At 45.1% G+C, this 15602-nt stretch overlaps 1 protein-coding gene and 1 long non-coding RNA gene across 3 annotated transcripts; one reads left to right on the top strand and one right to left on the bottom strand.

The window, feature by feature from the left end:
* Positions 1–355: 355 nt before the first annotated feature.
* Positions 356–5720, top strand: LOC112897048 (GTP 3',8-cyclase, mitochondrial). Of its 2 annotated transcripts, none has more exons than XM_025965235.1 (7): positions 356–726; positions 2289–2903; positions 3043–3210; positions 3376–3567; positions 4410–4478; positions 4834–4918; positions 4993–5273. In XM_025965235.1, exons 1-6 carry the CDS (start codon positions 673–675, stop codon positions 4915–4917), a joined length of 1182 nt encoding a protein of 393 aa, XP_025821020.1. In that variant the 5' UTR covers positions 356–672; the 3' UTR covers position 4918; positions 4993–5273. The 2 variants fall into 2 exon arrangements, with proteins under 2 accessions (XP_025821020.1, XP_025821019.1); XM_025965234.1 differs by lacking the exon at positions 4993–5273 and adding an exon at positions 5360–5720 and having other exon boundaries at positions 359–726.
* An 873-nt stretch (positions 5721–6593) lies between these two features.
* Positions 6594–7468, bottom strand: LOC112897049. Its single transcript, XR_003229575.1, has 2 exons — positions 7031–7468; positions 6594–6958 (listed from the first exon to the last, which is right to left on the bottom strand). It is a non-coding gene; the product is annotated as an uncharacterized LOC112897049 (long non-coding RNA).
* Positions 7469–15602: the final 8134 nt, after the last annotated feature.

The following is a 15602-nucleotide window of genomic DNA, read 5'->3' on the forward strand; positions in this document are numbered from 1 at the left end:
CTGCAGGTGGGATTCGCGCCTTATCCCCTCCTCAAAGTACTCAGAATACCCCTCTCAACCGAGCATAGCGGATCGGTGCCGGCTACAACCAGCCAACCCGCCGCCGGCCAGCTTGCCCGGCAACCCGCCGCCTCACTGCTGCTCACTCGCCCTACCCCGTCCTTGGCTGGGACAACGAGGCCGCCGCCGCGCCCTGACCCCTGGCAGCTCTCCGGTCTTTGTCCTGGCCTCTCCTGTATCCGCGCGTCAGAGGTTGCGCTAGATCCGGTCCAACCAAAGAGAGCGCCAGGGGTATTTTCGGGATACCGCGAAGGTCAAGAAGAGAAGGGAAGGTCGGCTTCACCTTCTCCCTTTTCCCTCGCGCCCTTTCCGCGCTGCAACCGCCAAATTCCTCTTCCTAGCCGAGCTGGCCCGCGGCGCAGCACGTGGGGGTGATTCGCTCTATCTTCTCTTCCTCCAGCCGGCAGGAGGCTTTATTCTCTGTGACGGCAGCCTAATCGGGTTCTTAATTCTCCTGAGCGTAGTAGCGCTCAATTTCGACGGAGCATTCCAGGGCCGGCTGCCGTTTGACTCCTGCGGTTGCAGGAGCAGCCGGCTATTCTCCTTCCTTCCTTCTCGGGCTATCCGTTTCTGGGTTGGTTTGGATAGTTTGGATTGGGAGGAGGAGAGGAGATGATGCGGCGCTGCGTCTCGGAGCTAGCCCGCCGCCGGCGGCCTGATCGTGTGGTGAGTCTCGTTTCGCTGCTGCGGGATAGGCTTCTTGAGTCGATCCTGCTGCTGGGTTTATTATGTTTGATACTCCTTTCAGCTTCCTCAGGCGTTATCGTGTATTTCCACACGTTTCGTCTTTGTTATTTGCTTGGTAATATTTGATCGAGTCACTTAATTGTTGCTGTAGGTTGGAGTGCGAGCTAATTACCCGTAGTTATTGGTACAACTATTTGTCTAAATAGATGTGCGTGTAGGATGCATGCCGGACCCGTTACTTTTAGTCATGCTTTCTTCCCCTGCCTCCGAAATAAAAGCAGCTAGATTGGAGTTGCATAGCGAGCAGTGATTGGAACTCTGGCTTTGGAGCTCAAATTTTGCCCAAGTTTTGTGAAATTGTTGCCAGAAATGAAAGCTGTACCACAAAACTTAATCATTAAATCTGTAAACTGTGTTTTTTTTTTCATCTGTCGCTGCATTGAAAAGGGGGAATTAATCTCCTTCCTGACCATATGATTTAGGGGTAAGAAATCATTTGAGAGATACTACCTCCATTTCTTTTTATGAACCGTATTTGGATTTGGAGAAGTTTTTAGAAATGTACTTTGGCCATTGGTTTCTCTTATAATATACCATCAGTTGCTATAAAGTCAATATCATATTAAAAGATTTGTGAGATCCGAATCTATTGATATAACTTTCATACACTAAGCATGCATATACTCTTTCTGATTCCAACGGTAAGTCATTTAGGACATCGAAACGGTCTCCAATATTATACTTTGACTCACAATTTTATTTTGTGAAAGTATAGTATCATAAATAGAGAAAGTTATATATATTATGGAAGTATTTTTTTTTATGATGAATCTAGGAACACAACCATGTTTGTCAATCTAAATATTTTTTTATATATTGATGGGTCAAACAAGCGAAGTTTAATTGACTAAAACCTACATTTGGAATCGGAGGGAGTTTGATAAGGCTAGTCTAAATTTATGAAATTGACCTTTTCAAATCCTAATATGCCCAACAAAAAGAAACGGAGGGAGTACTAGATAGACCTTTAAATATTGCCAGTTTTTGGTCAGATGCTTTCTGCATACTTCTGTAAGAATTGGTGGTTACTATGTTCTTTTATATATCTCTGTTAGGCTGCTTGAGACTACAAGTTTTTTCATAATAATTTATCGGTTCAGTTTGTGCCTCCAAGCAACTTTATCTGACTGTTGGATGGAGTGATCTTGCATTCTATTGTATGATTATGTTCCTTCATATTTAGATTTTCATCAAGAGGTGATGTGTAGTTACAGCAAAATTTATCAGTTGTTATTGCAAAGGAATTAAGTTTCATTCTTAAGCAGCTTGGAACACACTCAAGAACTTCTGCATCTTTGCCTCAAACATGCATTGCATCTACTTTTTTACTTTCAGAATATCAATTTTCCAGTATGTTTTTGGATTAACTAGGTAGATCAATGGATTATTATTTTCTCTGATGATGAAGCTGTTGGTAACTTAATTCATTTCTCTCTGATTTTTGCATTTGGACACTTTTAAACAAGTTAACCGATTTGCAGGTTGATACTATGAAGGTAGGATTCCAATATTTGGCCAATGTTTCCTCTTCGACAAGAGCTACTGACAGTCAGAGGTGCTCAAATGTGTATGCAACTTCCTGCACTACTGATCCAGATATTGTATCAAGAGAAACATCATCATCAGAAATGCTTGTTGATCCATTCGGGAGGTTCCACAATTACTTGAGGATCTCCTTGACTGAGCGCTGTAATCTGAGGTGCCAATACTGTATGCCTGCTGAAGGAGTCGAACTAACACCGAGGTCGGAGCTTCTATCACATGATGAGATAATTCGAATTGCTGACCTTTTTGTTACCTCTGGTGTGGATAAGATTCGATTAACTGGTGGAGAGCCTACCATAAGAAAAGATATTGAAGACATTTGCTTACATCTTTCTGGTTTGAAGGGGCTAAAAACACTAGCAATGACCACAAATGGAATTATCCTTTCTAAGAAACTCCCTAAATTGAAAGAATGTGGCCTCAACGCCTTAAATATAAGTTTAGATACACTAGTACCTGCAAAGTTTGAGTTCTTGACAAGGCGTAAAGGGCACTCAAAGGTCATGGAATCAATAGATGCCGCCGTAGAACTTGGATATAACCCTGTGAAGGTATTCAGCTTTTGTACACTACAATTTGTGTTGGCATTTTAATTTTGATTGTTTCTTTTATCATGGCAACAGATTCATAAGAACTAGCATCTAGTATTTAGTTTCTGATAATTTTCTCCATTTCTTTTTCTATACCCAGGTCAATTGTGTTATCATGCGTGGCATGAATGATGATGAGATCTGTAATTTTGTTGAATTGACGAGACACAAGCCCATCAATGTGAGATTTATTGAGTTTATGCCATTCGATGGTAATGTTTGGAATGTGAAGAAGCTAGTTCCTTATGCAGAGATGTTAGACAAAGTGGTAAGGTACACCTCTGAAAAGTGCACTATTATGTTCTACCACTAGCACTATCTATGGAATTATGTACTAAGTCTTTTCTTTATATATTTTATCATGTAAGCTGCTAGTTGGTTCTTAATATTTTTATTAAATGTAACTTATTTCTTTGGCATCCATTTGAATCAGCGGCAAAGTTATAAAGGTGTAGAGAGACTTCAAGATCACCCAACAGACACTGCAAAGAATTTCAGGATTGATGGACATGTCGGAACAATTTCATTTATTACATCAATGACAGAGCACTTTTGTGCTGGCTGCAATAGATTACGGTTGTTGGCTGATGGAAACTTCAAGGTGTGCTTATTTGGCCCCTCAGAGGTATGCTGAACTGCTTGCTTGGCTACGGCAGAATTTTTCTGATTTTCTTTCTGGAGTAATTTTCTGAGTTTAATAATATACAAGTACCAGTTAACAGACTCATCCAATGTTAAGAGTTTGTTGTGCTTGAGTAGTTCATTTGTTTTCCGTGGAACAGTATTGGTTATGGTCTTGCACTATGAATCTAGTGTTATGGCCACTTGATTTCAGTTACTTTTGATGATAATATGCCTTCTGATGTTTCCAGGCCTTGTGTAATTTGGAAAATGAACCACTGAATTAAATGTTGGACTTACCTTTTCATACTTCATACTAGATTGAAATTAATTTTGTACATGCTGGCCTTGTGATTGTTGGTTCAGGAGTTAGAATTGATACAACTTATTGGGTGTTACGTTTCATTCCGGCTATACCAATTTAAGTAATGATAATGATTATTCTTCTCTCTCTGCAATTGAGATATATTGATTTGGAGAATTATTTTCAAACTTTTTTTTATGTGAAAGCAGTTTCAAACATTATGCTTCCTTTGTGCTCAAATATCTTTTGATCTGAATATGTTCAAGTAAGGAAATGGATCAACCTGATTTGTTACTTATTTCCTTTTTTGGTCTGAAAATTAGGTTTTACAGAGATACATTACAAGTTTATCAGGTATAGCATGTTTGTGGATGAGTTCCTGTAGATCACTCAAGTCAATTTTCTATTTATTAAAAGAAGTTAAATATCTCTCTTTAAGTTTATTTCCTTGTCATTGACTATGTTGGACAAGATTGACAAAAGGAGGAATGGATGCTCCTTACAGTATAAAAACATTTGAGTACAGTTATACTGATATACAGGTGAGTCTAAGAGAGCCCATCCGTGCTGGTGTTGATGATGCTGGACTAAAGGAGATAATTGATGCTGCGGTATGTAGGCAAACTTGCTAGGTTACTACTGTCTTTATTTGAAAGAATGATCTACTTTCCATTTTTATTTTTTAAAATCTGAACTCTTGCTTATTTCTGGCTGCTGCTTTTTGAGTATGAGTCTGCACTGTTCCCTTTCACTTTCTTATACGCACATTTCCATAGATACCAACTTACTGAAAGTTACAGGATTGCCTTCCATTTTCAACATCCAAGGAGTTCTTTTTATGGATTACATGTAGTTTGCCCGGGATATTTATTGCAAGTTTGATTAATAATTGGAGCTCACAGTTGTTATGTTTGTGTACCAAGATAATGTATATGGCATTTAATGGCCCCACTTCCCTGTGTTCAGGTTAAAAGGAAGAAAGCTAAACATGCTGGGATGTTTGATATTGCCAAGACAGCGAATAGACCAATGATACATATAGGTGGCTGAGGTATGCTGTCTCAACATCTGTACAGTTTACTACGTTGATCGTGGAATAGGTCGGCACTTCTCATATAATTATAGCATTCCTTGAGGTGGCTAGACGTGCAATACATTGGGTGTTCTCAACCTTGGATGGAGTCTTCAGTTACTTCTATGATATTGAGAACGGTGGGAGTTAAAAGAGAATTGACCTCTGAATACAGTGATCCTACTAACAAAATATGCCATCTGTATACTGCAAGAATTATACCAACTTGTTCTACATTGGAAAGAGCTATGCTGTTGTGAATGTGTCGAGATGCTAATAAAGTACATGCTACATTTATTTGAACCATTCTATGAAACTATTGCTCGTTTCAACATGTCATGGATTTGTAATGCTGTTAAGCATATTGTATTTTGTAATCTGGTGATTTTAAATGCTTGAAATTGAATTCTCACAATGCAGATCTACTGAAATGAGGACTCAAAATAAATTGTCAACTCAACTGCTGGTCACTTTTACCGACAGACTACACAAATAAGTTCTCTGGCGGAATGGAGCAACTGAAAAAGCTAGCCAGTTGTGAAAATATTGGTACCTATACTTGAACAGCATTTCAGAACCTCACATTGATCAGTGTTCATGTCATCACGTGCCGAAGTGCTTTGGTTATGTGTTGTATGCAAAAATATCAAGTTGTGTTACTACTCTGTTGTAACCTCTTACAGCTTCTGAATTACCTACGCTGTCTTCCTGCTGGCTCAACATTACTACAGTGGCCATCACGAGTTCAATCACACAGGCAGCATAAGAACGATCAAAACAATTATACGGTAACACCAGTATATACATCTTTATATAATGCATCCTCTCCACCACAAGGGCTAAAATGATGACATCCTCTATTACTAAGTTATGTTTGGCATTTCCTTCAAAAAAAAAGTTATGTTTGACATTATTGGTATCACTATTCTCGTCGTGCCATGATAACAAACTAGATATATATAACTCTTAACAATGTAGTTGATCATTGAAGATCCTTGAGGGATTCCTTGTTGATCCGAGATGGATTCTCGACTTTTGTTAAACCGCTAAAGAAAGTTGGAATGCTATAAAAGCTTAGTTCTTGATGAACCTCGTCTAGAGTGTGTGTGCTATTGCAATCGTGTTAACCACTAAAGTCATATGAATGAATAAACTACTTATGTTGCCACAATTACTTATGTTACATTTATTGCCCTACGATTCCATATTCTCACTATTCCAGATGAACAATGGGACATTGTCTTCAATGGCATGGGAACAAAGGACATCAATAGATGTTGTCATTAATAAGGGGAGCATATGCTAAAGTTGATCGCTATTTATTAGGCCTTAAAAGTCTTATAATGTGCCTGGAATGTATGAGTTTGTGATGATTACCTAAATCTTCCTTGAAGGTTTATCGTGAAACATTCAGTTCAAGTAGATCCTAAAGTTGGTCGCTATTTATTAGGCCTTGCAAGTTTTATGATATGCATAGAATGTATGGCTTTGTGATCATTATTACTAAATATTTATCATGAAACATTCAGATCAAGTAGATCGATACCACAATACTGTTGTGAAACATTTCATTAGTGATCAATTAATTTAATTATTTATTTAATTAATGACGTGGATAATGGAAAGGGCTTTTCCAAGGGACACCTTTATCTCCTAGGCTTGTATGTATATATATAAACAATCACATCAATGCGAATCTCTTACAATTTTTGTCACTTTTCATTCTCCTTTACTTTTCATTGTCTCATTTTTCACTTCTAAAATGTTATCACGCACGCATACTCTACTAACTACGAGCAAAGGAAAAAGGCCACGAGACCAAAAACTCCATCTGGTAAGCATGGATCCATGCCATCTTCATTTCTTTGCAACTCAAGGAGGATATCTTGTTCTTCCTCTCCACGGCCACTGATGGAACACTCGACGGAGTTACCGCGCACGTCGTGGCCATGGACGTCGTTTCTTCGCTGCGACGTCGACGGCCGGCAACGCCGGCTTAGGCCCTCAGGCTGGACCTCCCTGCAGCCATAGACAAGCCTCTGTCACTTCATTTACCACCACAAACGCCGCATTAAGTCTCGTCGGAAGCACCATGGCCATGCATCCGAGTTTCATCCTCTGAGCACCGCCGTTCTTCAACGACAAACGGCCGCTCCTCCTCCACCAGGGATGGCGCCCACGGCACCCGCGACCCCTCCACGTGCGGCGACGCTTGCCCCTCCGCCATCGGCGGCCGGCGCCGCCCCTCCCGCGGTCTCCTCGGCCGCGTCGTGGCCACGAACTGGCAGCCGGGGGTGCGCTGCGGCTCGTGGAGCCTACCCGCACTGGGCTACTCCACCCAGCTGTGAAGGCTGGCGTTGGCCGGCGGACGACAACGCCGGCACGAGGGGGAGGGCGAGGATGAGGAAAAGGAGGGGAGGCAGGGGAAGCGGCGCAGCGACGGCGGCCGGACCACACCGCGTCGACTGCGCACGACGCGCGACATAGCGCTGGCGGCGACGGCGGTTGGGAGCCATTGTTTCATGGGAGCCAGAGGGGCGGCGGCACTTCGGGATTTCCCCAACCGGCTCCTCTGGCTCTATACAGGCCGGCCCGTAACGGGCCACCGCGCCCGCACGACCCATGTGGCTACCGAGCCGCGGGCCCTGTCAGGCCGGTTTTGGTCCGCCGCGCGGCAAGCCGACCCCGAGTGGCCCGCACAACCCCTCTCTTTTATTTTTACAGAAAAGCCTATGGACTTTATTTTAATTATATGTTTAGAATAGTTTATATTCTGCATATTCTGTTTAAATCCTTGGATTGTTTTATATATATATGTCTTGTACATAAAATACAAATACCTTCGGTATTGGCACAAATGTAATATGGATGCTATATTTCTTTATTAAAGCATTTTGTGATCATCATATTTCATATTTGTTGTGCAAAATTTAGAACAATCTTAACATATGCCATTATTTTATTTATATATTTCAATTTGGCACTTACTTTTTGTCAGTTTCGGAAATGGCCGGAAGCTAAAACTACTGGAAGATGTATGCCGTGCGTTGTGAGCGGATGTGGTCTAGCACACAATAACTCAAGATTTATACTGGTTCAGACAATCATGCCCTCCGTCGAGTTGAAGGTCGGTCGGATGTATTGCTTGAACCCAGGTGCTCGTAAGAGTTGGGGAGGTACAAACTTTCGAGTGGAAGTTGTGAGATTCTAGAGATCGGATTTTATCCCCCTTTCCTAGGCGGAGGTCCCTCCCTTTTATAGTCCAAGGGAGGTCTCCTTTATAGGGGTGCTAAGGTAGAAGAAATGAGGTAGAGGGAGTTTCTCACTTCACCGATCGGGGCCGTCAACCCTGTCAGTCGGAGCCCTACGACGATCACCGTCCAAGTCTTGCATCGTGGGTTGGTCGTCTCATCTTGTCCCTGTGCGTCATGCTCCATAGATCGGAGGTCGTGGGGGCGTCGATAGGCATGATACGGCTATCATGCCCCATTCCTGGCGCCTTGTCCGGTCACTTCGTCGTGATGGGGGCATTCCGGCCGTGTCATGCTGATGTTTCGCCCCATCCCTTCGTGAGGACGGGCAGGTAGAATAGTGGTGCCCTGCTACCACAGCAGAGAGGACTGTAACCCCCGTGAAGGGGGTGGTTGGCCGTGTACGATAAGTTAACCCCGAGACCCATCCTTATCTTCCGCACCTACTCCTAGGTAAGCTGAGTTTGGCCTTCCGACTGCCCTGCCAGTCAGGGAGGCAGGCTCATGTTAGGCGGAGCCCAGTCAGAACCCCCAGTCGAAGGCAAGGTATAGATCCAGCCGTCGACTGCTTTGCAGTTGGGGACACGGGTCTTGGTCACTCCGACCGAGTAGCCAGTCAGGGACACGGGCCTTAGTCACCCCGATTGAGTAGCCAGTTGGGGACACGGGTCTTGGTCATTGTTATTGCCATAATTTAGCTGGGCCAGAAAGGTGGGCCGCGAAGCAAGATGGGCTCAAAAGATAATCATAGTGGGCTTGCGAATCGGCCCTTGCGCGGGCGTTTGAGGCCAGGGATGGCCATGTATCTTGATAGGTATGTGTGTTTAAATAGTTTAGATAGAGAGCCAGGATTCGTATCATGATTAGTTAGGATTGGTTAGGGAAGGCAAGTCTCCGACTATAAATATGTACCTTGGATTATGAATAAAGGACGAACAATCAATCATTCACCAACAATTCTCGGGGCATCGCCACCCCTGTTCTAGGGTTTCTCGAGTAAGTGCCGTGCAGCCCCGATCACGCCTCGCGTGATTGGGGCGGCATCGTTCCTGCTTATCTACCTTTGTGTTTCTTGTACTGAAGCGTTGTTGATGGTGAGTAACACTAGTTATCTTAGCGTTTATATAGTAGCATCGGCTCTTCCACGCTTTATTCATGCATCGTTTGTTACCTTTAAATGTTCAGCTGTCCTCATGCCCGATCTTGGGTGTAAGGGCAGCACCTTGCTCTGTTCTTGATTAGTAGATCCAATTGTTATAGTTAGTCTTTGTTTATCGAAGATTTAGCTTAACATCTGTATGATTAGGCCCTTCAAACGGATTGAATGTTCCGGCAGTACGTTTGATGCTTTGTATCAACCTAGAGAGGGATTGTTCCGGGAATCGGCTCTTTGTTGGTTTTTAGACCTCTGTTTAGGTTGCTATTCTATCACCTTTCATATCTGTTAGGCTCAATTACGTGTAGGATGTTCCGGTTACATAGTGGAAGCTTTAACCGTCGTGGATCGGATTAGCTTATTAGTTACATGGCAAGTCTTTATTTTACCATCGGATGTGCATGCTTTATTCAAATACTTGGATCCGATCTGATATTGAACACAATCGGCTCTTCACAGCCGATACCTGGAATAACCCGATGAGCCGATCACGGCTCGAACTAATGTTTACACGTGTCTGTGCATGCAGGAAACTAACATATAACACCTTCCTGATCAGGTACAAGGTCAGGTGGCCCGCCTAGCAACCCAGACGCCAGGTCGTGTGCCGGATCTCGGGCCGTTGACCGAGGGACCGGGGCCCACCAACAGTCCCGGGAGCCTCCCGGCTCCTCGTGTTACCTATCGCTGCTCGCCGGTGGGTTTTGACCGACAACACATTCTGGCACGCCCGGTGAGACCATCTTCATCAACTACATCGACTTCTGCTGACGGGATAATGAGGGAGGATCCGATCACGTACGAGGAGCTGCCTGCTGAGCATAAGCAGAAATACGATGAGATCAAGGCTCTCTTCGAAGCTGATCTCATCGGCTCTTTTGAGAAGACCCGCCATCACGGCGTTAGGTGGAAGGGGTTTTCACCTGAAGGCGCCCTTGATGACGTGGATCTATCCACCCCTTCAGAAGATCGCACCAGAGCTCTGCGCTAGGAAGTAAACTACATGGTGGCCCACTCATTGCATCGACACTCCGAGAGCTTAGTGAACACTTTCGAGCGTGTTGCACTGCGCGTGGTCCAGGAGATCATGAAGCATCAATACTCTCCAACGGGACCTACCCTGGGGAGTCATAAGGGAGAGTTGCCGTTCTAGGCTAAGACGCCGTTGCCTTATGCGCTCGCGGCTCCAGAGTCACACGGCTCCCTAGCCTACGTTGTCTACAAGGTGGGAGGTGACCCTGTGGATCACCAGTTCTTCAGTGAGCCGCCCAAGGAGATCCCGCATGGGTATATGTGTGCTTATATACCGGATAGCAATAATCCGATACATTCGGTGCAGAGGGCGGCTAGAGGGGTTTCCGGGGCAGATGCTGACAAACAAGCGTGGCTAGCTGCTTATGCCACCGGGCCAAGTCATGACAGTACGCACTCGGCCCCAGGAGCGCAGACGGTAGACCAGATCAGTGCCATCCTATGAGATCAATTTGGCATTCTACCAAAGAGGAGGGCGATCGGCTATACTAAGCCGTATCCCAGTGATTATGATTTAATTCCCCTGCCGCCCAAGTATCGGCTTCCTGAGTTCACCAAGTTTAGTGGAGCGGAGGGATCTAGCTTCATCGAGCACGTGAGCCGATACTTGGCGCGATTAGGGATGATTTCGGTGTCGGATCCCTTGCGAGTGAGGTTTTTCTCGCAGTCTCTCACAGGGCCAGCCTTTGGATGGTACACAACATTAGGCGCTGATTCGATCTGCACCTGGAAGCAGTTGGAGGAGCAGTTTCATATTCAATATCACTCGGAAGCTGCAGAGGCAGGGATTGCCGACTTGGCACAAGTAAGATAGAAGCATGGGGAAACCGTGGCGGAATATATCCAACGCTTCAGAGAGGTAAAGAACCGATGCTACTCGACCTGTATTTCAGAAAAGGAGACAGTCGAGTTGGCATTCTTGGGACTGCTAAAGCCGATCAAGGATCTGGCTTTCCAATTGGAGTTCAATTCTTTAGCGCACTTGATGCAGAAGCTAACAACATATGAGCAGCGCCACCTAGAACTGTACCAGAATAGGTTCAAGCGTCAAGTAACACTAATCGACGTAGAAGACGCTGAGGATTCTCGGGATGACCAAGAAGTAGCAGTTGCATAATGGACTCGGGGGGGGGGGGGTGGGCAAATCCTGTGCCCTGTAAGTGGGTGAAACAGCAGGGACCTGCAACAGGTTTTGACTTCGACGTGAGCAAAGTTGAACAGATATTTGATCTATTATTGAAAGAGAAGCAATTGAAGTTACCTAAAGGCTGCAAGCTTTCTACAGCACAAGAGCTACAAGGGAGATAATATTGCAAGTGGCATCAGACTTTCACTCACAACACTAGCGACTGCAAGGAACTCCGCCGGCAGATCCAATCGGCTATTGAGCAAGGCCGATTGATCTTAGGTCAAAATGCCATGAAGGTCGATACCCAGCCTTTTCCAAGCATGAATATGGTAGAAGGTTACGATCGATTAGCGAGAAGACAATTGGATTTTGCTTTTGGCATTAATATGGAGGGGCTTGCACCACGCCGCCGCACTAGGAATGAAGAGGCCGATCCCCGCGATCGGCGCCAAAAAGGGGAAAAGGGATATATCACGGAAGAACAAATAAGGCATGTCAGGAATCAGCGGCCAGCTTCTTCCAATCTCCTCAAAAAGTATGAGTATCAGTACCAGCAACGTCTCCAGCACGAGTCAGAGGAGGAAGAGTATGAACACCATACTGGTAAAAGTTTGAAGAAGCGGGAAGACACGCATGATCATTTGCATTGCCCGTTCTTCAAGTATTGCTGGGATTCTGGCATGAGCCGATTGCCTACTACTAAGGATTGCCTGGAGTGCGGATCCCGAAAGCGTGATGCAGAAGGGGTCTCTGTTTTCCGACGTTTGGGACCTGTGCCGTCCCAGCAAGAACAGATTCAACCACCACGAAGAAGGGTGGACTTTGAAGAAGAAGAGGATAAGTATCACTGGCCGTGCTGGTGCCCTAATGGACTTAACCATTCCCAGAAACACAGGGTGCAGCGGCTGCGCAGCCTAGAGGAAGCCGAGGCCAGATATCTTGAGACGCTGAGGAAGGCGCATCCGGATTTGGCGGACAAAGTCCACTACACGCAGAAAAGTGAGTCGCGCCCTCCCAAGAAGGAGTGGCAGCCAAAATCAACAAGAGTCGATGCGAAGACATCGGTTGATGCACATATGGTGTTTGTACTCCCCGCGGAGTTCCATGCTTGAGGCCGTGAAGAGTTATCGGTAGCCCAGCTTGACTTGGGGCCACGGCCAGTAATATTTGAGAAGCCCCGAGCAAAGAACTATAAGCATTTGAAGGCCTTATATCTTAAGGGTTATATAAACGGCCAGCCTGTCAACAAGATGTTGATTGACATATGAGCGGCAGTTAACATAATGCCGTACTCAGTGCTGCGTCAGTTGGGGCGGTCCACTGGAGATCTGATTAAGACTAACGTCACGTTGAGTGACTTCAACAGCTAGACATCAGAGGCACAAGGCGTCCTTAGTGTGGATCTGACCGTTGGAAGCAAGACTGTCCCAACCTCTTTCTTCATCATCAATAGCAAGAGCACATACAATGTCCTACTTGGCAGGGATTGGATCCATGCCAACTGCTGCATCCCCTCCACAATGCATCAATGTCTAATTCAGTGGGATGGAGATGAGGTAGAGGTGGTTTATGCAGATGACTCGATCGAGATCTCGCATGCTGCTATGAGCATCTGGGACGCGAAAGACCAAGAGCCGATCTCAGGGATCAGTTTGGAAGGCTGCGACCGCATTGAAGCTACAAAAAATGGGGTGAGGCTGGTTTTATCCACTGGCCTTACAGAGTAGACAAGTCACAAAGAACGAGCTGCTCTGACACTCTCGACAAGGCCAATCCCCGCGATCGGCCCCAAGAAATAAAATTTAAACTTTTGATGGCAAGTGTTTTACATGATCATAGCAATTACAAGGAGGCCCGCTCTACCAGCCGGCAATATTTCAATTGTAAAATTTCAAAGATCAATGGAGGATGTAAAGCGGCCGATCTTAACGATCGGCCGAAACTCTTTTTGTCATTTTCTCTATCCATTTGCAGTGTTGATTTAACAGATGATGGAAAGTTAGGATACGGGTTTGCATCGGCTGACGAGCTCAAAGAAGTTGACATTGGTCCTGGGGATAAGCCACGACCAACATTCATCAGCAAAAAGTTAAGCCCGTATCTACGAGAGCTGACGATAGCTTTGCTAAAGGAGTACGCAGATTGCTTCATCTGGGATTATACGGAGATGCCCGGGTTGGACAGGAGCATAGTTGAGCATCGGCTCCCTCTAAAAAAGGGATTTTGGCCGTTTCAGCAGCGAGCGTGGCAAATGAAGGATGAAGTTCTGAAGAAGGTCAAGAAAGAGGTGGAGAAAATGCTAGATGCAGGATTCATCAGGCCCTGCAGGTATGATGAGTGGATTTCAAGTGTTGTACCTGTCCAATAGAAAGATGGCCGATGGCGGGTCTGTGTGGACTTCAGAGACCTCAACAGGGCTACTCCAAAGGACGAATACCCAATGCCTGTCGTGGAGACATTGATCAACGCAGCTGCTGGTCACAAGATTTTGAGTTTCATGGACAGCAACACTGGTTATAACCAGATCTTCATGGCTCCGGAGGATATACACAAAACCGCATTCAGAGTGCCTGGGGCAGTAGGACTGTTCGAATATGTGGTTATGACTTTCGGGTTGAAGAATGCTGGCGCTACTTATTAGCGTGCCATGAACTACATTTTCCATGACCTGATCGGCAAGCTGGTGGAAATTTATATTGACGATGTCGTGGTGAAGTCTGCATCGGTCAAAAGGGCACTTGGGGGACCTACGGCAAGTTCTGGAATGAACCAAAAGGTTCGGGCTTAGGATGAATCCGAAGAAATGTGCTTTCGGTGTATCAGCCAGTCAATTTCTGGGTTTCTTGGTTCATGAAAGAGGAATTGAGATCGGCCTAAAGAGTCAAGAAGCTATGAGAACAATGGTGCCACCTACTACGAAGAGGGAGCTCCAGCAGCTTATTGGTAAGATCAACTTTGTCAGAAGGTTTATTTCCAATCTCTCCGGGCGGATTGAGCCTTTTATGGAGTTGGTGAAAATTAAAGCCAATGATGAGTTTCACTGGGGGACAGAGCAACAAAGAGCATTTGAAGAGATCAATGAGTATCTGTCGAAACCACCTGTGTTAGTTCCACCCCAACAAGATAGACCATTGTACGTGTACCTATTAGTAGGAGACACCTCCATTGCTTCAGTAGTAATACAAGTGCATGATGGCAAAGAAAGGGTTGTGTTTTATCTGAGCAGAAGAATGCTAGATGCGGAGACAAGGTACCCTGACATTGAGAAGTTGTGTCTTTCTTTGTTCTTTACATGCACAAAGCTTCATCATATCCTGCTATCAGCCGAGACAATTGTCATCTGCAAATCAGATGTTATCAAGCACATGCTATCGGCTCCTGTGTTGAAAGGCCGACTTGGAAAGTGGATGTTTGCATTGTCAGAGTTCAATATCTGATACCAACCCGCAAAGGCTATCAAAGGGCAAGCGTTGGCGGATCTCATCGCAGAAAGGATCAATACTGACATAGCAGCACTTTCTGTACGCGCATGGGCCATGAACTTCGACGGATCGGCTTGTGGAGATGGATGTGGCATAGGTATCCTGCTTGTGTCACCTCGGGGGGCAACGTATTCTTTTTCAATCAGATTACCTACCGCTTGTACCAATAATCTCACGGAGGCTGGAGCTGAAGCAGTGGAAATTTTTGGGGATTCAAAATTGGTGATTTCGCAGCTCACAAAGAAATACAGGTGTGGGAGCGGGTCGCTCTTCCTGTTATGGGTACAATGTCAAGAGCTGGTGGCCCAATTTAGGTACATAAATTTCTATTGGATACCTAGGACACAGAATTCAGAAGCTAATGATTTGGCACAAATGGCTTCGGGATACAAGGTTGTGGCAGACAGAGCCGATCTTCAGGTACACCTACTGGACCAAGGAGATTGGAGAGCCGATATCTTCAATTACTTGAAGGATTTGGCTTGGGGGGCACCCAAGAGGATATGTTACAAGGCCATGAGGTACATCCTGATAGGAGTTGACATGTTCTACAGGACTTTAGAAGGTTTGCTGCTCAAATGCTTGGGGCCGATTGAATCCAATCGGCTCTTAC

This window comes from Panicum hallii, chromosome 6 (assembly GCF_002211085.1).
Source record: "Panicum hallii strain FIL2 chromosome 6, PHallii_v3.1, whole genome shotgun sequence".
Lineage (NCBI taxonomy): Eukaryota > Viridiplantae > Streptophyta > Magnoliopsida > Poales > Poaceae > Panicum > Panicum hallii.